Source organism: Chlamydomonas reinhardtii, chromosome 9 (genome assembly GCF_000002595.2).
Source record: "Chlamydomonas reinhardtii strain CC-503 cw92 mt+ chromosome 9, whole genome shotgun sequence".
Taxonomy (NCBI): domain Eukaryota; kingdom Viridiplantae; phylum Chlorophyta; class Chlorophyceae; order Chlamydomonadales; family Chlamydomonadaceae; genus Chlamydomonas; species Chlamydomonas reinhardtii.
Genome location: NC_057012.1, coordinates 3,066,776 through 3,087,601, shown reverse-complemented (window position 1 = coordinate 3,087,601; position 20,826 = coordinate 3,066,776). Strand labels below are relative to the sequence as shown.

Genomic DNA, 20,826 nt, shown 5'->3' with positions numbered 1-20,826 from the left:
TTAAACTGCCAGGAGCCCTTTCCTGCAGAGCGTGAGCCGTGAGTTAAGCATGCTGCTTGCTTGTGTGAAACATGAGTTTGTAATGAGCAGTGACGGAAAACGTGTCGGGGCGTTTTCGGCGGCCCCGATTGCCCCAATTGCCCAATTCTGCAGCCCACGTATAGCTCCACCCACAATATCTGCACCGCCCCTAATTAATATACGAGTCTTATAGAAGCACAATTTACGTCAACGGCTTGCGAATACACACCGACGACCCACGGAGGACCCAACGTCAACGACTTCTCGCAGGCCCTCTGGAGGCCCGCTTGCCTACGTAACGGCTGCTGAAGCAGCAACTTAGATAAGGAAGCGCCCACCAGCGCAGCGACCTGCTGACCACGCAATCTTGCATCAGTCCCATCTCATCAGGCCCTTTCTCAACCGGCTCCAGCGCCAGCTTCTGCCTACTTTTTAGCCCAGGAAAGGGTTAGGTCGTCAATTGACTTGAACAGCAAGTCTCTTGACTCCATCCCGACCCGCTCAAGGGCACACTTACACGTTTTAGGGGACCATGCGTGCTTCGCTTCAGATTCCGGCCGCAAGGCCGCGTGTGGCAGCTGTGCGTCCTGCTGCTCGGAAGCTGCTTTCTCCCGGCGTTGTGCGGGTGCCTGTGGCGACCGTGTTCTGCGCTGCGGGTGGAGTCGCCGACCGTTCCAACGAGGTGAGCGTGATCTTTGCCCGGGAACGCTGGTTTACAGCAGCTGTAGGCATTCGTGGGCAATTGCGGCGTGCGCGGTTGCCGGCGCTGGCTGTTTCAGGCTTGCAAGGGTCTTAGCTGGGGGGACCCATCTTGGGGTCGCGGACTTCGCCTACGCTTGCCGTGTGGTGCTCGTAATTGTTCTTGGTTGACTGTGACCAATAATTGCAAGCTTCGGCTGCCCAGATTTGGCTAACGTATGGACCCACATCGTTGCACGCCGCAAACTTTGTAGGAGGCCCACAAGGGCGACTTCCTGGGCTCCTTCGATGCTGGAATGCGCGTTCCGAACATCGTTGCTGCCAAGGGTGGTGGTGGTGGCGGAAACATGGGCTCCAGCGGTAGCCTCGGCGCGGTCATGGAGCGCAGCAGGCTGGAGTTCGTCATGCCCACGCCTCCGGCCCAGGCTCCCAAGCTGGACGATGGTGGCGATGGCGGTGATATTGGCAAGCACAACCACAACGGCGGTGGCGGTGGCGACGACGGTGGCGACGATGACGATTACTTCAACGAGGACGGGGACGGCGATGGCGAGGGTGGCGAGGGCGAGGGCGGCAACTCCTTCTTCCGTACCGTGATTCCGGAGTCGTATGACAAGCTTTCCATCGGCGCGGTGTTCTCGGAGTGGATGCGAACCGTCGCGGAGCTGCCCCTCATAATCCGTCGTGCAGTGGAGATGGGCCTGTTCAGCTCTGCGCAGCTGGTCCGCTTCTTCTCGATGGACGTGCGGCCGAACATCACCCGCACGGTTTCGCGCAACCTGCCCCCAGCTGTGAGTTGGATGCACGGGAAGGAGGGCGCCGGTGTGCGGAGGCGGGGTAATTACGGTGATGCGGTCGCGTCACACCCGTGCTCTCTGTGCTTAGGGTGCATTTGTTGTCTGTGGCGGGAGGGGTACTAGGAGCAGGATTTGTGCGCGATGTTACCGTCACACAGCTCATGGGCGTACTGACGAATGTCCGTAGTTCAGGGCGGCTTGTGTCGGCTGTTCCTTTCCACGCCACCGCACGGGTTGGGGCATGCGTTGTACGCCGTGCTTACACGCCGCTCAGCCACACAGCCCAGCACTGCAAATCTCCACCACAACCGCCCTTCCCTAGCGCAAACCACACGCTCTCAATCACCCTCTCACATCCTCTTCCTCTGCTCTCCCGCAGTGGGCCCGCGACTTCGTTGGCCGCCTAATGGCCGACCCGGCGTTCGTGCAGAAGATGGTCATCGAGAGCGCCATCTCCGCCGTGGCCTCGCTCTACTACGAGTACCGCGCCCGCGGCGACCGCTTCAAGGACGAGCTCGATCTGGTGGGTTGGAGGAGAGTGGGCCGGTTTGGGCTGGGCGCTGGTGGGGTGGGGTTTTCGAGGATGGGGAGCGGGTGATTCTGGATGCGCTAGGAGGGCAGGCTGGGACATTTTGGTTGCATCGCCAACATACAGCTATGGGCTTGGGCTTGAGCTGGCGGGCGACTGCGAGAAGCGTGGAAGCATTGAACGGGTCTGGAGATAGCGGTATGTAGCGTGAAATGTTCGGCTGAGAGAGCACGGTACTTGGTAGGGTCGTGCGCAGAAGTCTGGATTCTCGATTGCTGGTGGCTGACCGCCTGCTCCTGTCTCTTCCGAACTGCGCAGGTGCTGATCAACACAATCGGCATGGCTGCCGCCACCAGCGCCACCGTGTGGATGGTGGCGCCCACCCGCTCCTACGGAACCGTGCACAAGTTCCCCTGGCAGCAGGTGAGCAGCAGACATGAGATGGCAGCTGGGGTGGTGACAGAGGCGGCCAGGGACTGCGATTTCTTCCGGTGTAAAAGAACAGAGCGACCGGGCTGAGCATGAGCATTTACATGGGTTCGTGTCCATGTGGCCCCACTGACTCCTTTGAGTCCGGGGGCGCGATCAGTAAACAGGCATGTGGCCTAGATCAATAGTGTCCGTGCCCGTAGCGTCGTGACTGCGACCGGGCTGAAAGGTGGTGAATGGGGTGTTGTCAAGCGTAGGCAGGGTCGCTCCAAAGGCGGGAGTGTGCGGCTCTGATGGGAAGTGCACAGGGACGTGGGAACGCGTGCCGTGAATCCCGACGGGGCGATGGCGGAGACGAGGCTCGCTGCCATACAAACGAGCGACTAGAACCCGCTTGTGGTTCCTTGAGACTCGCCGCGTCTGCTCACCATAGCCCTCGTCAACCTCTTCTCCTTTTCGCCTGCCCACTCCGCAGATGCTGGACAGCCTACCCAACTGCGTGTTCGACGCCAACGGCCCGCTGCGCGCTTACACGCCCCAGAGCCGCATCGCCGCCTTCTTCAGCAAGGCGGCGGAGCTGTCGGCCGTGGGCCTGCTCACCGGCGCTGGCACCAGCCTGCTCTCACAGGCCGCGGTGGCACTGCGCCGCAAGTACGTGGACCCCAACTTCGAGCCCAGCGTGCCCGTGCCCGAGGTGGCGCGCAGCAGCGCCGGCCTTGCCGCCTTCTTCGCCATCAGCGCCAACACGCGCTACCAGCTCATCGGCGGCATGGACCGCTACCTGGTCGGCCACAGCAACTTCCTCTGGACGTACCTGGCGGCTACCGCCGCCGCTCGCGTGGTGTCCAACCAAGTCGGGGAGTCGCACCGGCCATGGCTGCAGGGCCTGCCGGAGCCGTCGGCTCTGCCGCGGCGCCGCGTGGTGAAGAAGAAGGTGATTGTGCGGCGAAAGGTGGTCAAGCCGGTGGAGGAGGTGGCGGCGCCGGAGGTGTCGACGGCGGCGCTGGCGGCGGGCGCTCTGGCGGTGGGGACAGTGGCGGTGGGCGCGGAGTCGCTGCCTGAGGTGGAGGAGGCGTCGACCTCGGGGCAGGCCCTGACGGTGTCTGGCGTGCAGCCCGAGGAGGAGGTGGTCCTTGACCAGGTGCTGGCGGTGGCGGAGCCCGGCCCCTCGAGCGAGCGGCTAGCGGCGGAGGCGCCAGCGGTGGTGGCGGCAGCCGGGAGCAGCAGCAGCGCGGCGGCGGCGGCAGTGGACGAGTCTTCGTCAGGCGATGACGAGACTGGGGACGAGTCGGGATCGGAGCTGGCGTCGCTTGTAGCACAGCAGTCGAGTGGGGCCATTGATCTGTCTTCGATTGGCGTGGGCGCGGCCTCATCAGGGCAACTGCTTACCGCCGCGCGCTAAGGCATTGTTTTCGGGATCTGGGGATTCCTCGGACTCTGTGTTAGCGATGCCGAGTGTGCGTGAGCGTGTCAAGTGTTGTGTGCCTTGTGTCGTATGTCTGACATGTTGACGAGCGCAGTGCGGCCACGGCCTTAGTTGCAGACGAGAGCAAGGGCACCGCGAGCTGCCGGTGTACAAAATCAGGTTTCTTTATTTCAGGTTATGATGCGTGTGTGACATGAGTGTGCATGTTTTATGTTGTTGACTTGAGGGCGCGTGTTCTGGGCGCGCTGCCCGACAGGCGGTGTCTGCTTTCAGTTTCGGTAGCTTCTGTTTCGCCGTTTCCTATTTTGGCGGGACGGCAACAGCAGCTGGAGCGAAGGACGTCGGCTGCGCCAGTCCGAAGCGCCGCGCGGGACGGGCCAAATAGAATAAGGCTTAGCGTAGTTGCGAGGCTGGAGGTCCGGGCGGCTGCGTCTATTGCTCTGGCAGCACCCGTACCGTGTGGTCGAGCCTATTGTTTGTCCATCCCAGGCAGGTCCAGACGGTTCGAAGTGGGAGTCACGATTACTGATTCCAAGGAAAGCTCAGAGCACAACAGTGGGTGCACCATGCGAAACTAAGTCATGGTCACAGTGTGTAAGCTGATGCTGGCGTTATGCGGTTCGCGACCTAATCTACTGACCCTACTCTCGCCTTCCCCGCCGCTCCTAAGTACGACAACCCGGGCTGAGCGCACCCGACTGAACCGGACATCGCCTGTCCGTGGCGTAGATCAGACAAGTAGTTGCTTCGTTTGGGAACGCGGCGAGTGCGCGAGAGCCTCGGAAGCCCCCGGTCGGCTGGCCGGCGAGGGTGGGCTGTAATCGGCAGCTGTGGAGCAGTACGAGCCCTAGTACGAGCATTGCGACACCAACAGTGTGGCAGGACTACGGGACTTCACCAACCTGCCTCAACAGTGTCCCATCGCACACTCAACCGTGTCCCATCACACACCAACAGTGTGGCAGGAGACTTCGAAGAGGATCGCGGCAGCACCTGCCCGTGCAGCCGGGGAAGTCGGGGTAGATGGAGCCAGGCTCAGCCGACAGCGAGTCCGTTGATGCTGCTGGCCGACCTGGCCGCGAGCCGTGAGTGAGAGAGGCCGCGGGAGGAGAGGACGTGCCCGCTGTGTACGGGCGTACGGCTAATGAGGTGGAGAACGAGCACCAGGTCTTGATGCAATGTGCAGCGACTGCAGCCGGTGCCGTACTACGGGCAAGCAGTGGCTTGGACTTCAGAGCATGCGCAGTGGTCCTGAAATCTGTGCCTGTCAGGCTAGCTGCACGACGTGCTCCTTACAACAGTTACAAGAGAAAGACTAGGAGAAGAATAAGTAGGCCGTTATCATTTGCTTTACAAGGGTCACCCCGGCCCGGGCCTCCGGTTATCATGCAATTGTTGGGTGTTGAGACGCGGTGTGGCAGGCGGTGTGGCAGGCTGGTGACGGCTTCGCCCAATTGTCCAGGTAGGATTACAAGCCAATGGAAGCCTTACGGCACATGCTCACTGCAATAACCACCGTATTGCCCACAGACGTGCCCCTGATTGCCCGAGTTATCCCATACAGCCCTCTGCACGCCCCTCCAGTCTTCTCCAGAGTCCAGGCATCCAATCCACATTGTTCGCTGACGTCCACAGCGCCTTAGGAATGCACGACATTGGACGTGCCTCTCGCGCTCAACCCTCATTCCACCGCCAATTTCCAACTACAGCAGCTGAGAACCACACAATTAATGACACAGCCCATGACCGCAAAGTGTAAGAACCACCCATGCATTCTATTGTAGCACGGCGCCAACAGAGCCACACCAAGCGGTCGTCCGTTGAGTTCCCGCGGCACGTGTGCGCTCACTTGCCACTGTACCGTGCTTGGTGTGGGCCCTCGCCACCATGATGCGCGTGCGCGCACACATCTTCCTCAAGCTTTTGTGCGAAAACCTACAACACCTACAGCACATAACACAGTCACGCTTCTCCACCTCCACACCCCTCACGCCGCCGCGCTCAGCTGTCCCTGAGCCAGCCCGCGCCCCTGCGCCTTGGCCAGCTGCTGCAGCAGCAGACCCTTGGCCTGGGCAAACGCCGCCCGCTGCTCTGCATTGACGCCGCCCGCTGCGCCCTCGCCCAGCAGCCGCAGCACAGTCTCCGGCCGCGCCACGTTGCGTCCCGCGCCCCGGCCCGTGGCGGTCGCGCCGCCCACCTGCACAAACCAGTGTGTGCACCAAGCCGGACAGCATGTAACAGCGACGTAACGGTGAGCGCAGCGCTGATACAATACTCTGCCCCCACAGCCTCAGGCCCCGGTGGCAACCACCTCTCCTCAACCACTGCATGCCCCCTCACCCGCCACCGCTCCCACCCTCCCGCAGTGCGACAATTCGCACCCTCTCTCATCCGCCGCCGCCGCCGCCCGCGCCCGCGCCTGCTCACCGCGTTGGCCAGTCCCAGTGTGACGTCCGGCGCCCAGCCGTTGATGAAGCCCATCACGATGGCGGCCGCGAACGAGTCGCCGCAGCCCACCGTGTCCACCACATCCACCTGCGCCGGAACCACAGCGGGACGGCAAAACGCGGCGGTTGGAGTTCGCGGCGGTTGCACTCAGGGGCGCATTCCAACGGCACTGCAAGTTGCAAGAAATACACGACCAGCCTCCCGAAGCAGCTGGATCTGATTTTGAGCAAGGGTGGGACTCTCCATGCCCGCCCGCCCACATCAGCCAACCCAACAAGGGACTGTCCACATTAGGCCGCCACGCCCCGCCGCCATGTTCGTGCCCACATCACGCCGCCGAGCAGAAGCATGCACGCCGCACTGCGCCACTTGCCTTGACAGCGCCCATGTACGTGGTGGTGGGCGCGGCCGCCGACCCCGTGTGACTGCCCGCGTCGCCTCGCGTGCACAGCACCGCACCGTTGGCGCCCATCTTCACCACCACCCACCTGCATACGCAAGAGTAGACTGAGTTGACAGCACAGGATGAGCCCGAACTCAAGCAACTACGCAAAACCCGTTTTGACGGAGCTGAGGCGCCCATAGCACGCTCTGCGCGTGAGCTATTGTGACACCGTATGGCAAATGGCTGCGTGGCGTTGACTCACTGTGCTCGTGCGTTGGGCCGGGCCAGCACCCACTTGGCGGCCTCCTCCGCGTCCTGCAGCCCCGTCACCACGTGCGCCTCCTCCTGCAGGCCGAGCCACACCAACAGCGAGGACAGGATGGATGGATGGATGGGTGGAGGGATGGGCGGATGCATGAATGGATAGCCACAAAATGGCAGGCGACGCTCCGCCTGCGCACCGGTTCTGTTCCTCTCACAGATCCCACGGCGTCAGCCCTCTTCCTTTGTGGTTTCCTAACACACACGCTCGCACACACCGCGCGCACACGCTCGCACACACACCGCACACACGCTCGCACACACACGCTCGCACACCCGCCCACCCCCACCTCGGTCATGAGCACCACGCAGCTCAGGTCCAGCAGCAGGTCCAGCGCCGCACGCCGGGGGCCCTCAAGCATGGTCTGGCAGCGCGGGCCTGTGGGCGTGAGGCGTGTGAGGCGCGGGAGCACGTGCGGGCGGTGAGCCAGTGAGGCCTGGCGCTGCCGCTGTAGCTGTTGGCTGACATGGTCAGCTGATGCGTGCAGCTCCCGAGTCCGTCGCACGTGCATGAGCACGGCTGCGTATGCGTGTGCATCCCGCCAACCCACATTTGAGCAATGAGGGTGAGCCACTCTTGCTGTTACTATCACTTGACGCGCCGGTTACCTGGATCGAAAAAGATGGCTGCCCCCTGGCTGATGGCGTCCAGCACACACGCCTGCACCGCCTGCAGCGGCAGCTCGTCAAAGATGAAGCCGTTGGTGAAGATGGCGCGAGAGGAGCGCAGCACCTGCAACAGCGGCGGGAAGGGCAGCGGCACAGGGCAGCGCGTGTACGGAGGAACGGTCAGTACGGCAGGCTGCAGTGGCTGTAGCCACAGGCGCAGCCGGTGACCCGGCACGGCTGGTCGGTACCCGGCGCCCTCCCCCCCCCCACACACACATGAGAGGCGCGGGCAGCAACCAAGCTCCAGCTTCCTCGCCACTGCCTGGGGTAACGCCACCTCCTTGGACGTCGTGTTGGAACCCACCCACTGACCCTGCCCATCCCGCCCGCCACGGGGCCCACGCACCGCCTGCGCCCGCTCCGGCAGCTCGCTTATCCCGTCCAGCAGCGGCCAGGGCCCGAAGTCGTAGCGGCTACAGAAGGCGTGTCGCGACTGCGGGTCCACCAGCACAAAGCAGATTAGGGTGCTGTCCAGACTGCCGCCGCCTATAGCCGGGGCGCTGCTGCCGTTGCCCTTGCTGGCGCCGTGTCCGTTGCCGTTGCTGGTGCCGTTGCCGCTACTGCTGGTGGAGGTGGGGGCGATGCGGGTGGTGGCCTGCACGCCCTCTTCCTGCAGCGGCACGAGCATGGTGAAGAGGTTGGGGCTAGGAGCGGCGTGCATAAAAGTGGCGCCAGCATAGCGCAGCGCACTGGCTTGCATCCAGTTGTAGTGTAGTGCGATACGGGTCTGCAGCACCACAGCTCGACCAGGGTGTGCAGCCTTGTCGCAAACTGCCAACCCTGATCGCGTGTCCCTATCTGTGCCTGCGGCTCATACCCGCCACCAAATTGTCCCTCACTATGCTCCACAACGGCTCCAGCTCCAACTCCAGCTCCAGCTGCAGCCCCGGCGCAGCATCACCCAGCTCCTGCCCTGACCACCCCCAGCTCGCGCACTCACCCGCAGCACCTCGTCCATAAAGTTGCCGTAAATGTCTGTGCCGATGTGGCCCACACTGGCCGTAGCAAGCCCCAGCCGCGCCGCAGCCACCATGAAGTTGCAGTTGCCGCCCACCTGGCAGCCGGAGACAGCAATGGCAGCAGCAGCATAAGCCAGTGTCTTTACAGCACATCAGCACGCCATGTAATTCACGGCCCATAGTTTGAACGCCGGTGCGGCTACCCATCAGCGGCGGTAGGGCGGTCAGGGCTGGGCCGGCTCTCACCTCCCATGAGGAGCGGGGCGGCGGCGATGCGGTGAGTGTGCCAAGCAGTTGGCGCCGCAGCTCCTTATCCGGAGGCGGCAGCTCCGGCAGCGGCAACACAGCGTCTATGTTGAGGGCAAAGATCATCACCAAGGTACAATCGGAGGCGGGCATGAGGTCCAGAGATGCGCGGAGGTGTTTGGACGCGGAGCAGACAAGGCTTAGGACCGGGCGCGACACCAGCGCGACACATTGGCTCGCCATAACTCGAGACTACACAGAGTCCGAGGCTTAGATGTGCTGTGTGCTGGCGTACTTTAGGGGGGACAGGGACAGGGACGGACGGTGCGCTGGTGCGCCCAGGGCCACGTTTTGCAACACCCGTGAAGCGAGAGGGTACCGACGCCGTCACCCCGGAGCCACCGCAATCAATCGAGCTTGTGCAAGTGCTTTGCAGGAGCTCACCGACGCAAAGGTTCCCAAGGCCGACTACGTCGATTTGCTCTCCCGCGGCTGAGTGAACAGCCGACGAGCCCCGGGATCCCCGAAGACGTGCATTAAGACAGCCTGATGAAGACTTGGAGCTGCGGGCTGCTTTGGGTGCGCGGAAGGCCTCAGGCGCGGGAATTTGGTGGCCGCCCCGATGCAGCGCCGTTTGGCGCGTACTATGGAGTAGCATAATTTCGGAATACACTTAGATACAGCGAACACGGAGGAAGGCCTCCAGTTACGTCCTTTTCAACCGAGGTTCGAGAAGATACTCGGTCTTTGCCCGCGAACGATACTTTATATGTATTACAGCTTCAAACACAATCCCAGTGATGCTAACCAGCTTACGAACGGAAGAGCGGTCGGTTGGGAAAAGCAAGCCTTCCATGCAAAGGTTCAGGTCTCCCGACGTCAACAAGAACAACAATACTAGCATTTTGCTTTGGATTAACCTCTACCATTTTCAGCTAAATAACTCGCAAAATGTTGTCTGGCTTACTTGGCCGCGCTGCGCCCGCCGCGCCCAGCAGCAGAAATGTCCAAATAGCACCGCAAACACCTCGCGCTCCGCTGCGAGTGAGTTTGCCTCCAGTCGCACAGCCTGCCACGACCCAAACGGCAAACCACTTACAAGAATTGTTCGCTGGACTTCCGCAGGCGTCAGGGCAAATACATGCACAGCCCACAACATCAGCGAACACGGTAACGTCAGAGGCGCGGTCAGCGGGCTCGGCGTCAACGTCCGGGCGGTCTTTATCGGTACGCAAGCAAAGCAATTGTGCCTGCCTGCCAGCACTGACGCCTGGCGCTCTATAATGCTGACTCTCTAGGCCAAGGACAAGCTGGCTATGCTGGATAAAGCCAAGGAGAAGCGCCTGGAGGCGCTGACGCAGGACGGGTACAACCCTTACAAGACGGGGGCGCCTGGCATAGTGGACGTGCGTGTAAGTTGGCATGACGCCGTGACACATAGTTCAAAGCCGGGTGGTGGAGACCTTGCGAGGGAGTTGGGGGGCATGTGTGCAGGGTAAGGCGCGGGGGGAGTGATGGGGATGTTGCGTGTGCGCTAGGGTTTGGGGTGCTGGGCCTTGGTAGGCGGAAGGTTTGCATTTGCGCTTTGTTAAGGAGACCGCGTCCGCATTGTTTCCTGTCTGAGAGCACAGCACGTATGATGTGCAAGCATTTCGCAATTCTCTACAAGCCGCCTGCTGTACAGACCCTGACGCCCTGACGACACCTCCCCTGCCCCTCCATCCCTGCAGCTCTACCATGCGGCAGTGGAGTCCCAAAAGCGCATGAGCACGAAGCTGTCGGAGGCGAACGCGGTGAGGACTTGCAACTGCGGAAGACATGACAGGAGCCTGGGAGCCAGTGGCCTGGAAGCCATGGGGTTTGGGTGGGGGGGAGCTGCCGTGTGCGCCTCACCTCATGCTAGCCCGTGGGGTATGCCCGACAGCTTAGGGGGGCCTGCAGCGGCCTGCTACCGCATCTTGAATGGGGACAAGGGGGGTCCGTGAGCGGACTAAGCCCGCCTGCGGGCTTGTGCTCAGCAGAGCGCTGCGTCGGCGCAACAAATGCGCCCTCAGCACCCCTCGCCCGCCCACAACCATCCGCAGCAAATGACGCTAATGGAGCGGCGGATGGAGGAGACGACCAAGGACCTGCAGGACGCAGCGGCGTTCCTCAAAAAGGTGCGCACCTGCTGCGCGGCGGCTGCGCGGCGTGTGATGTGTGCGAGACTGCTGGCGGAGGAATGGGGCGGACAAAAGGCGGGGCCTCTTTGCGCGCAAGTGTGCATGCGGGTCGCGGGGACAGTGCTGCGCGTGTGCCTGGAAGCGGCTGCCGCTTGCGGACATGCTGGCTGGGTGGACGTCATGCGGCGGCTTGGAGACGTTTTCCAGTTAAACGGCAGGCAACCCGAGGAGCATTCAGACTGGATGGGTGCCACTGCGTGCCTCTGCACATGTTAGGGAGACGGCAGCGAGCTCTGGTGGTGTGTTGTCGTGTCTGCCGCCTCCACGTGGCCCGCGCCCGTGCCGTGGGGTACCGTATCCGCAAATCGCCGCCCCCACGCCACCCCATCCCATCCCGCACCCCTTACTTATCGCCCCCCACGCCCCCAGGTGGCCATGGAGTTTGGTACCACCAGCCGCCTGGTGGAATCCACGGCGGCGGCGGTGCGGTTCGGCGTGGACAAGGAGGACGCGGTGGCCAAACTGGTCAAGCTGTGCGAGCGGCTGGAGGCGCTGGAGAAGACGGTGCAGGTGCGGGGATTTAGGAGCGCATGGGGAGGGGAGGGGAGGGGAGGGGAGGGAGCTGGAGGGAAGGGTATGGGATGTGGAAGACGCAGAAGTAGGAGACGCTGTCCGGCGTGGCTAGCTCTAGAGCTGCAGGCACCGGCGTTCGGAAGGCTGGCTACCGGGCTGCCAGCTACGTACGGCAAGGGCTCACTGGGAGTGGCCATCCCATCACGTCTGCTGTTCCGGCGCTTCAAATCCGACAGGACCAGCGCGCCGCCTTTGCAAAGCGTGTGCCCAAGAAGGTCCCCGTGGCCTGGGTGGGCGTTGCATCCGAGGTGGGTGCCCGTGAGTTATCCTGTGTATGCGTAAATGGCTCAGGCAGCGGCAGTATTGCGCACACAACCCTTCCACTTGCATCCGTCCGCCCGACGAACCCATTCTGTATGCAATGGTCTGCCACTCCTCATTTTCCTGCCAACATCGGCTCACCACATGCTTTATTGCCCACACATCCCATGCCCATGCTACACCCCTTGCCCCACCCGTCAGGTGAAGCTGATGGGTGACTTTGACAGCTGGACGCGCGGCTTCGAGCTGTCAGCCGCCAACATCGACAGCGATGGCGTGATCAAGACGTTTGAGGCGGAGGTGCCGCTGCTGCCGGGCCGCTACCGGGCCAAGTTCCTGGTGGATGGCGGCTGGCGGCTGGCATCGGACTGGCCCACAGAGAACGACGAGCTGGTGAGGGCGGCGCGCTTGGAAGGGACGGAAGGAGGGTGGCAGGAGGGAGGTTTGGGGAGGGGCGAAAGAGGCGTCGGACCGGAACAGTGGGAGGAAGAGGGGTTGGAGAGCGAGCGGAGCACGAAAGGGAAACGCGCACGGGGAATACAATTGCATCTTCCTCCCGGCCTTTTACTGACATGGTGTCGCGCCAGTCTATTGCACTAAGTGTGCAGTACCAAGTTTAAGCGTCATGTGTTCTGACTGCTCCTTGCTTTCGTGGTTGTAGGGTGAGACCAACAACATCCTCATCGTGCAGCCCATGCCCCTGTAAGGCTGTGACGGGTGCGGTTGTGACAGCACTCAACCGGCAGGCGCCGCGCTCACGGCAGGGTGCTGCGCACCTCGGCTCCTGCGCAAGTCGCCCTTTTGACTTTGAGCTGAAAATAAAGCTGTGAGCTGTGACGCTGTAGCAGTGCTGTAGCAGTGAGTGTGTTGATGTTGGACAGGTGGGCGAGTGTGCCAGCGTATGCGGCACAACGTGTGAGCGACGCCGGCTTGACTGCTGGTCAGGCAGGTGCCGGCTCCTGGTACCGGCTTGGGACACTCTGATTTGCGCTGAGTCGTGGCAGCATAGGCATTTGCGGGCTAAGGATATTGCCGGTTTCGGACAGGGCAGGGTACGCAAAGCGTGCGTCTTGACTGGGCAAGTGCAAGCGACCTCTACCTGAGCTGCGTGCAAGCGACTCCGCCAATCAGTCTTGACACACGTGACTCCTGCCGTTGTAAAGCGTCAATGCCTCAAACGGTTTCTTACAAGTATAACGATGGAGAGGCCGAAACTGGTGTGTCCTGGCATATTGCGCGCGCCCCTCCTTCCCAGTCCCGGTACCGCTGCGCATCCAGGCACTCATGGACGCGGCCGCTGCGGCACAGGTGGTGCCCAGGTTGCCGAGTACGCGACCCTCTCTCCATAATACGCGTATTAATGCAGCGTACTAGGATTCCTAGTACAGTACGTTAAAATACGTTGCGTAGTACGCTGGGCCACAAAATTCGGGGGGAAAGCCGGTGCAAACACGACACGCCCCACACGCGTAGCAGCACAGCGTGGTGCGGTGCTCACAGATGAACCGCAGCTCCACGTGCCTCCCGGTCGCCGCCATTCTCTTCGCGGCACGCGCGAGCGCCTTCCGGTCGGCGCTGACAGCTGCCGACGGCCGATGGCGCGCGGTTGGTCGGGCCGACAGGCGACAGGGTGGGGTTGGGATGGGGCTTGGCGGGGCCGGAAGGGTTGGAGTTGAAATGCACCTGGCCTAGTCTGCCTCCGTATGACCCCCATCACACCCCCGTAAACAGGTCCGGCCACACCTCACCCCAGCCCTCGCCCATGCCTTGAGCATGTGCATGGATTGTGGTTTCGAGAAATGTAAGCTAGTGTGAATGCAAATGCAAGACGCCATCGTGGTTTGACGTGCCGGTAGTAGGCCGCACAGCCAGTGTGTCGGCCTAAGGCGTGGGGGCCCCTCCCTCGCGCTGCCGAGCAGTACCTGGTGTTGTCCACGTGCCCACGCCATGTTGAGCGGATAGGTTAACCCTAACTGCACGAGCGTGCAAGGACGTGCGGGGGCTAGGCATCGAACCATGCTGCTGAGGCTGGTAGCGGTAGGGTATGCGTGTTACTCAAATCGAGCCCAGGCTGGTACTCGTGCAGCATGTGGCGTGCTAAGCCCATAAGTCTAAGCGTGGCAAACGGGAGACTGGTCGGCGACATGTTTCGCAATTCCGGTTGCGATTCTGGTTGGCACGTCCCGAGCCCCCACTGCACGGCACTGCGGTGCCTATCTGTATGTGCAGACTACACCTCGCGCGGAGCTAGCTCGCGCTGGCTCTGTGGCGTTCTTTCTAGAAGCTTGCCAATGCTTTTAATGGGCACTCGCTCAGAAGCCCGGCTTTTCCAGTTTTCCCGCAACTTTGCTTACACTTACTTTAATCTTTTGTTACCTGACACACATTCAAGTACTTAACGACTCACTGCAAAGAATGCGTTGTTTGAGCAAGCGCACGCTCACCGGCTCGCCGGCTTGTTAATCGTCGTCCTTTTAGTCTGCTTAAATCACCTGTTAGTGACATCTTACTTGAGGCCAGGGTCAAAGCCTTTTAGCTTCTTGCATTTTGGGCTCGGAGGGGCCTGGCCGGTCGCTGCAACGGAGCAACAAGGAGCTATGACGAACCCAGCCAACCAGCCACCACCATTCCTTATCAAGACGTAAGCTAGGAGCTGCGAAAGGGATTCTAGGAGGCGATGTGGGCGCTGCGATAGAGCTCTGGGCCTCTTCGGGCCCCCTGTTTGTGCCTGGCACATTGCCGACGCTTTGTGCTGCACTGCTTACAGGTATGACCTCGTTGACGACCCCTCCACCGACAACATCGTCTCATGGGGTGCGGATGGCCACAGGTGAGGTTCGCGGAGGCCATAATATGTAGAAGGCCCCTGAGCGTATAGCTGTGCTACCCGCGTGCGTTTTCGGTCCTGGGGCTCCGCAGCAGGGTCGTATTGCCATACGGACCGATGTTTGCCAAGCTTGAGCAGACTGACGCTTGCCTGGGCTGCCCTGCTCTGCAGCTTCATTGTATGGAAGCCACCGGAGTTTGCGCGGGACTTGCTACCCAAACACTTCAAGCACAACAATTTCTCCAGCTTTGTGCGCCAGCTCAACACCTATGTAAGTCCCCGGCAAGGTTGCAGCACCAAGCTTGCTACCTAGGTTCAAGGAGGGGTGCTGGGAAGAGGGGGAATGCGGCTGGGGCGGCCGCCGGGGAGCCGGGGGGTGCGGCCTTGGGTGCAGCCATCGGCCGTCCCGCGCCGGGCCCCTGCTTACGCCGCTTTCCCGGCTGAGCGTGGGCACGGCATGCTCATGGCGCAAGGGCTGAATATATCACAGGCTGCCATGTGTATTCAAGGGGCTTGACTAGGTTTTGTTGTGCCAAAAGGCTTCGCGGCAGCGCATGTCACAACCTAGGGTTACACGTACAACAAGCCGCCGTTCAATCTCCTGCCTCGCTGCCACGGACTCGCGCTTTCAACCCCTTTTGTTCCTCGACCCTCACATTATGCAGGGATTTCGCAAAGTGGACCCCGACCGCTGGGAGTTCGCAAACGAGCACTTTGTGCGGGGCAAGAAGGAACAGTTGCGGGACATCCACCGGCGCAAGCCATCCGCCACGCACAACGCCACAGGCACCGGCGGCGGCGCCAGCGGGGCGGCGGCCGGCGCCGCCGCGGCCACGCCGGGGGCGCCTGTGCCCAGCAATGCGCTAGTGGCGGCGGGCCAGACGGCGCCGGCCATTGAGATTGGCGCGTACGGCGGCTTCCGGGAGGAGATTGACAACCTGAAGCGCGACAAGAATGTGCTCATGGTGCGTTCGGGCGAGCGTTCGGGCGAGGATGCGTCAGGACAGGAAGCTGGGACGGGGATGCGAGGGCGGAGGCAGACCGCCATAGGCGTCCCCGCAACGGTTCCATAGGAAAAGGGGCTGGGAAGACCCTAGCAGGGTGAAGGCATCCCTCATACAAACACCGTAACAACACCGTCGTGCATCAACTAGTTATGCTTGGTATTCTCCCTGCCCGCTGCAGGTTGAGCTGGTGCGGCTGCGGCAGCAGCAGGCCACCGCGGACGCCAAGATTCGTGACCTGACTGGGCGCCTGGAGAACACGGAGGCCAAGCAGCAGACCATGATCAACATGTTCGCGGCGGCCTTCAAGAACCCCGCCATGTGCGTGGCCTCCGCGGTAACAGCAGCGGGGGGACAACATCAGCAACAACAGCAGCAGCCACCGAACCATACTAGCATGGTGGCGGGGGCTGGCAGGGCAGGGGGTGCCAGGGTGGGGTGGAGCCGGAGCTGCGCCAGGCTCTGTGCCAGGACTGGGGCTTGCCGCAGCGGGTGCGGCTGCGCAGCAATGCGGCTTAGGGAGGCCCAGTGGGACCCGGGATCCGCAGCTGCGGGCGTAGCACTGTGGGGGGCGGGGAAAGCTGACAGCGAGGGGAAGCCGGGCGGGAGGGCTGGCACGCTGGGAAGGCGGTGGCGGGTCCTTGGGAGAGGGCCAGGCGCATACAAGGGCAAGGGGCCCGCAGGTCAGGGTGTGAGTGCATGGGACGTGCCTGCTGCCACCACGCCCATGCCGCGCCGCAGTCACGCACACGCACACGCCTGGCCTGCCGCCAGGCCCTGCGCAGCACGGCATGCCTGCCTGGCCCCGCCTTCTACCCTCACTGACGCTCGCTCCTCCTCTTCCCTCTTCCCTTCCTGTCACCGCTCTCTCCTCCCGGCGCATGGGGCCTGCGACACAAAACGGCACGGCCCCCACACCCACAGGTTCCAGCGCATGCTGTCCACCATGGCGAGCAGCGGCGTGCAGCGGCTGACGGCGGCGCCCGCCTACAGCGGCGGCGCGGGGGCGGCGGGCGGCCGCCGGAAACGGCGCGCGCGCGGGGAGACGTCCGTCACGGACATTGGCGAGGACATTGCCGGTGAGTGCCGTGTGGCGAGTTGCGGAAGGGAAAGGCTGCGAGGGCCAGTAGGGACAGGATCAGAGGTTTGGAAAGACCCGGCGGTGGCTGTGGCCCAAGTGCTGAACGCAACGCGACGCGACGCACCCCGCCGAACACGCAGGTACCGGCGTGGGCATCACGGAGGCGATTGACGCGGACATGCTGGAGACCGGCGGCGCCAACCACATGGCCGTCAACGGCGTGCACGGCGCCGCCGGCTCGCCGCCCAGCCACGGCCACGGCGCCGACGACACCTCATCCAACGGCTCCGCCACCGACGCCACCGGCGCCGCCAACGGCTACGGCCACCAGCTGGTGGCTTACAACCCGGCGGTGGCGGCCGCGGCGGCTGCGGCTGGTGCCGCCGGAGGCAGCTCTGCCGCCGCCGTTAGCGGCGGCGCCGCCAGCACGGACGCGCTGAGCGAGATGATGATGCGCAGCTTCCAGTCGCTGTTGTCGGGGGCGGAGGACATGACGGGCGATGTGACCGGGGCGCTGAACAGCCTGGCTATCGGGCAGGGCGGCGGCGTCGGTGGTGGCGGTGCGCATGTTGGCCACGCGTTGGGCGCGCACATGGTGCCGTCGGCGGCGGCGCCGCACGTGACGATCCAGGAGCAGCCGTCCACCAGCGCGGCGGCAGCGGCAGCGGCGGCGGCGGGTGGTGGCACGCCCACGACCAGCAGTGTGGTGCTGATGGGCAGCTCGGCACCGGGCGTGGTGGTCAACTCCACAGGCGGGGCAGGTGGGTCTCGTGGGGCACTTGAGGGTGGATGCCGGGCTTTGGCCTTCGACGGGGCTGTGGGAGGGGCAGCTGCGCTGCTGGTAGTACAACATGAAGTACCTTCGATGGGCACAGCGCTACCGCACCACGGTCCAGGCAACACGGCGCAACGCATGTACGCTGACTGCACACGCTTGTCCTCCTGCTCATCCCTCCCCTCCCCGCCCCGCCGCACCCACGCAGTGGTTGACCCCACCAGCGGCGCGGCGGGGCTCATCTCCACCGCCATCCAGCCCTACCAGGGGCCGGCCGCGCTGCCGGGGCTGCCGCAAGGCGTCGCAGTGGGCGGCGTCACTGGGCTGTCGGGGCTGGGGCCGGGGACGACGCTGCTGGCGCCGGGGGCAATGGCCACGGCGCCGCATGCACCGGGCGCGCACCCGACGCCGTCGGCGTTCGTCATCACAAAGCCGGAGCCGATGTTGGGCGGCGCGCCGGGGCCGGTGCTGCCGGTCGGGACGCCGGGCATGGTGCCGGTGAGTGGGAGTGGGTCCTTGGCGGCGTTGCTTGGTTCCGACATTGCGGTGCTTATATGGGTCGGCGCCTGAGTGTAAGCTGGCGGGCTGTATGCGGCGCACGTGCACATGCGCCTGCTGCAGAGGCTAGCCACTGACGCTAACCTGCCTGGTCTCCTCGCTGCGGCCCTCCCTCTCTGTATGCGTTCACAGGTGCAGCCAAGCACAGGGCCGGGGTCGTCTGCAGCAATGACGGCGTCCGCGTTGCCCACCTCCGCCTTCGCGGCGCTGGCGGGGGTGCCGGCCGTGCCCATGCCCGTGCCCGCCGTCCCCATGGCGGGCGCCGCGGGGCCGTCGGTGCCCATCCCCATGCCGGGCAGCGCCGCCGCCACGCCCGTGCCAATGGTGCCGGTGGTCATGTCGCCGCCGCCGCCCGGCCACACCATGATCCCCATCCAGACCGCCACCATGGCCCCGCCCACGCAAGCCATGGGCGCCGCCGGCCTGCGGGTGCCCTCCGGCCTGCCTGCCATCAACAACATGGCGCTCACGCCGGCGGCGGCAGCCGCCGCCGCCGCCGCGGCGGCCGCCGCGGCCATGCCCGGCTCCGGCGGGCTGTTCGACGCCACGCCGACGTCGGCCGCGGGCCTGCCTGTGAACGACAACCCCACGGTGACCAGCCCGCCTGCGGATGCTGACGGCGTGGACGGCATGCTGGGCGGGCTGTCGGGTCTGGACCTGATGACCTCGCTGCCCAGTGGCGAGCTGGTGCTGCCCAGCGACGGCGACTTTGGCGATGACGTGTGGGCGCAGATCATGTCGGCGGCGTCGGCGCAGGCGCCGGACGCGGCGGGCGGGCTGGGCGGCCTGGACCTCAACCCCGTGTCCGCAGCGCTGGAGCACTGAGGTGCTGGAGTCGGCGCTGGAGCACTGAGGCACAGGCGCGGAGGCATGTACACTGAGGCACTGGCGGGAGCAATGGGCGGAGCGCTGGACTGGGGAGAGCGTGTTGGGGCAGCGACATGTAGGATGCGAGAGGGTGCCTGGTTTGGGCAGGGAAATAAGGGAGTGGAGTGCCGGAGGGGAGAGGAGGGGGAGGAGGGTGGCTCCGCCGTGACTCCGAGGCTGTATGCGCATGGGAAATCGCGATCGCGTGGCGGGTATTCAGCCCAGCCCAGCTACATTGGTCTCCGGCCTTCTCTATACATATACCAGACGTCTGTACACAGTAGACCAGCACGCGTTCCGGTTGTCGCCTGTCCCTGGCGTAGACCAGACACGTGGTTGCTTCGTGTGGGAACGCGGCGAGTGCGCGAGAGCCTCGGAAGCCCCCGGTCGGCTGGACATTGACTGTCCGCCGGCGAGGGTGCGGGGGCTGTATGCGGCGGAGTCGAAGCGGCGGCAGGGACAATCCGAGTGAGGGCGGCCAGCGGGTATACAGCAAGAGCAGTGGAGGCGGATACAGGCGTGGTGCAGGAGCAGTAGCAATAAATGGTGTCGGTTGCTGTCTTAAGGCTGACAGGGGGTTGATGAAAGGTGCAAACAGAGTGTCGCTTGCTAGGGTTTGCACGGGCGCCGGGAGGGGGCCCTCGTAGGCACGTTTGGATGAATTGATATGTGCTGCCTTAGCGGACACGCACACAGCGTTGCTAGCGGTCAACTAAGCGATCCACCGCACTTTATTATGACATTGCCACGTGGGTTAGGGACTTCTTTTTGCATCCTGCAGGAATGAAATGCACTTGCTCTGAGCGCACTTTTGAGGAGTGTGCTGACGATCCACTTTGCCAAGGATCCAGGTGTGGGGATGGGGTCTGACCGGCGTGAGTGTGTGGTTTTGGGTAAACTGGTGGGGATATGTAGATGGCAATGGCGGCTGTGGTGGGCACAAGGGCCTGGTTGTTATTGTTCCTGTGCCCTGGGCCTCCACATACGCGGTGCGCGGGCGAGTCGGCAGCGCCAAGGCACATCACAAGACTGACGCTGCTTGAAGATTAAGCAGGGAGCTGGGGTGCGGCGCTGGTGTGGCGGGCGCAGACGTATGCCTTCCGGCATTTGGGGGCGGGCGCCACGCACACAGGGCGGCTCGCACACGGCGGCTACTAATCAAAGGACATGGATCCCAACACTGCTAGATGTTTCCGAATGACAGCATGTTGCCGTACAAGGAATGAGAGAAGTGTCGATGCAAGGGGACAGGCAAGGCTGGCAAGACGTTTTGGTACTAGTTCGTATGCATGGAGTTGACCCCGCCTGCGTCCAGCCGTGGCTGCTGGGCTGCGGGAGGTCCCCAGCTCGTGATGGGGACTGAAGAGTGTTGCAGTGTCGTCGGGTGGCGTGCCTAACCATGGGCCCGCGGCAAAGCACCTGACGTAGAACGTTTATACACGTGCTGTACACAGTCCGCTGGCGAGGTTGGGCTGTAAGAGTGTGAGTACAGCATGATGGGCTGGGCTGTGTGGGTGTGTGTAAGGCTCCACACGCAAAATCATGCGAGACGCTTGCGGGAAGACATCGGGTCACACGGAATAGCAGCGGCCAGACGGCCACATTTGCGCCACAGACTACACATACCCGCGGAGCGCCCACGCCCCAACATTGCCGGGTATATAATAACTTGGACAGCTGGTGCCGTACCCACGCACAGCTCAACATGCCGACCCTACCTTGCAGAGTC

At 63.3% G+C, this 20,826-nt stretch overlaps 4 protein-coding genes across 4 annotated transcripts; 3 read left to right on the top strand and 1 right to left on the bottom strand.

Moving 5' to 3' along the window:
- Positions 1 to 213: 213 nt before the first annotated feature.
- Positions 214 to 5,232, top strand: CHLRE_09g387000v5 (uncharacterized protein). The gene is made up of 5 exons (XM_001694366.2): positions 214 to 703; positions 975 to 1,511; positions 1,897 to 2,040; positions 2,365 to 2,469; positions 2,951 to 5,232. Exons 1-5 carry the CDS (start codon positions 554 to 556, stop codon positions 3,875 to 3,877), a joined length of 1,863 nt encoding a protein of 620 aa, XP_001694418.1. The 5' UTR covers positions 214 to 553; the 3' UTR covers positions 3,878 to 5,232.
- A 7-nt stretch (positions 5,233 to 5,239) lies between these two features.
- On the bottom strand, positions 5,240 to 9,717 carry CHLRE_09g387050v5 (uncharacterized protein). Its single transcript, XM_043065424.1, has 10 exons — positions 9,374 to 9,717; positions 8,930 to 9,033; positions 8,665 to 8,778; positions 8,071 to 8,334; positions 7,665 to 7,788; positions 7,346 to 7,434; positions 6,997 to 7,079; positions 6,723 to 6,837; positions 6,329 to 6,436; positions 5,240 to 6,098 (listed from the first exon to the last, which is right to left on the bottom strand). Exons 1-10 carry the CDS (start codon positions 9,585 to 9,587, stop codon positions 5,889 to 5,891), a joined length of 1,425 nt encoding a protein of 474 aa, XP_042921060.1. The 5' UTR covers positions 9,588 to 9,717; the 3' UTR covers positions 5,240 to 5,888.
- A 134-nt stretch (positions 9,718 to 9,851) lies between these two features.
- On the top strand, positions 9,852 to 13,160 carry CHLRE_09g387100v5 (uncharacterized protein). The gene is made up of 9 exons (XM_001694367.2): positions 9,852 to 9,973; positions 10,055 to 10,156; positions 10,228 to 10,341; positions 10,660 to 10,722; positions 11,014 to 11,088; positions 11,521 to 11,661; positions 11,901 to 11,972; positions 12,187 to 12,378; positions 12,647 to 13,160. The coding sequence occupies exons 1-9, from the start codon at positions 9,881 to 9,883 to the stop codon at positions 12,689 to 12,691; spliced, it is 897 nt and encodes a 298-aa protein (XP_001694419.1). The 5' UTR covers positions 9,852 to 9,880; the 3' UTR covers positions 12,692 to 13,160.
- Positions 13,161 to 14,176: 1,016 nt separating this feature from the next.
- Positions 14,177 to 20,772, top strand: CHLRE_09g387150v5 (uncharacterized protein). The gene is made up of 9 exons (XM_001694368.2): positions 14,177 to 14,626; positions 14,753 to 14,815; positions 14,984 to 15,083; positions 15,478 to 15,777; positions 15,998 to 16,137; positions 16,741 to 16,895; positions 17,038 to 17,658; positions 17,881 to 18,170; positions 18,363 to 20,772. Exons 1-9 carry the CDS (start codon positions 14,583 to 14,585, stop codon positions 19,053 to 19,055), a joined length of 2,406 nt encoding a protein of 801 aa, XP_001694420.2. The 5' UTR covers positions 14,177 to 14,582; the 3' UTR covers positions 19,056 to 20,772.
- Positions 20,773 to 20,826: the final 54 nt, after the last annotated feature.

Excerpts from the sequence above, each read along its gene's own strand:
- CHLRE_09g387000v5 (XM_001694366.2), top strand. The coding sequence starts at position 554 with ATGCGTGCTTCGCTTCAGATTCCGGCCGCAAGGCCGCGTGTGGCAGCT. Across the intron at positions 1,512-1,896 it reads CGCGCAACCTGCCCCCAGCT|TGGGCCCGCGACTTCGTTGG; the intron begins GTGAGTTGGATG and ends GCTCTCCCGCAG. Across the intron at positions 2,470-2,950 it reads ACAAGTTCCCCTGGCAGCAG|ATGCTGGACAGCCTACCCAA; the intron begins GTGAGCAGCAGA and ends CCCACTCCGCAG.
- CHLRE_09g387050v5 (XM_043065424.1), bottom strand. The coding sequence starts at position 9,587 with ATGCTACTCCATAGTACGCGCCAAACGGCGCTGCATCGGGGCGGCCAC. Across the intron at positions 9,034-9,373 it reads CCTTGGGAACCTTTGCGTCG|ACGCTGTGTTGCCGCTGCCG; the intron begins GTGAGCTCCTGC and ends CCCTCAACATAG. Across the intron at positions 7,435-7,664 it reads AGCCATCTTTTTCGATCCAG|GCCCGCGCTGCCAGACCATG; the intron begins GTAACCGGCGCG and ends TCACGCCCACAG.
- CHLRE_09g387100v5 (XM_001694367.2), top strand. The coding sequence starts at position 9,881 with ATGTTGTCTGGCTTACTTGGCCGCGCTGCGCCCGCCGCGCCCAGCAGC. Across the intron at positions 10,723-11,013 it reads AGCTGTCGGAGGCGAACGCG|CAAATGACGCTAATGGAGCG; the intron begins GTGAGGACTTGC and ends AACCATCCGCAG. Across the intron at positions 11,662-11,900 it reads CGCTGGAGAAGACGGTGCAG|GACCAGCGCGCCGCCTTTGC; the intron begins GTGCGGGGATTT and ends CAAATCCGACAG.
- CHLRE_09g387150v5 (XM_001694368.2), top strand. The coding sequence starts at position 14,583 with ATGACGAACCCAGCCAACCAGCCACCACCATTCCTTATCAAGAC. Across the intron at positions 14,627-14,752 it reads CCACCATTCCTTATCAAGAC|GTATGACCTCGTTGACGACC; the intron begins GTAAGCTAGGAG and ends CACTGCTTACAG. Across the intron at positions 16,896-17,037 it reads CATTGGCGAGGACATTGCCG|GTACCGGCGTGGGCATCACG; the intron begins GTGAGTGCCGTG and ends CCGAACACGCAG.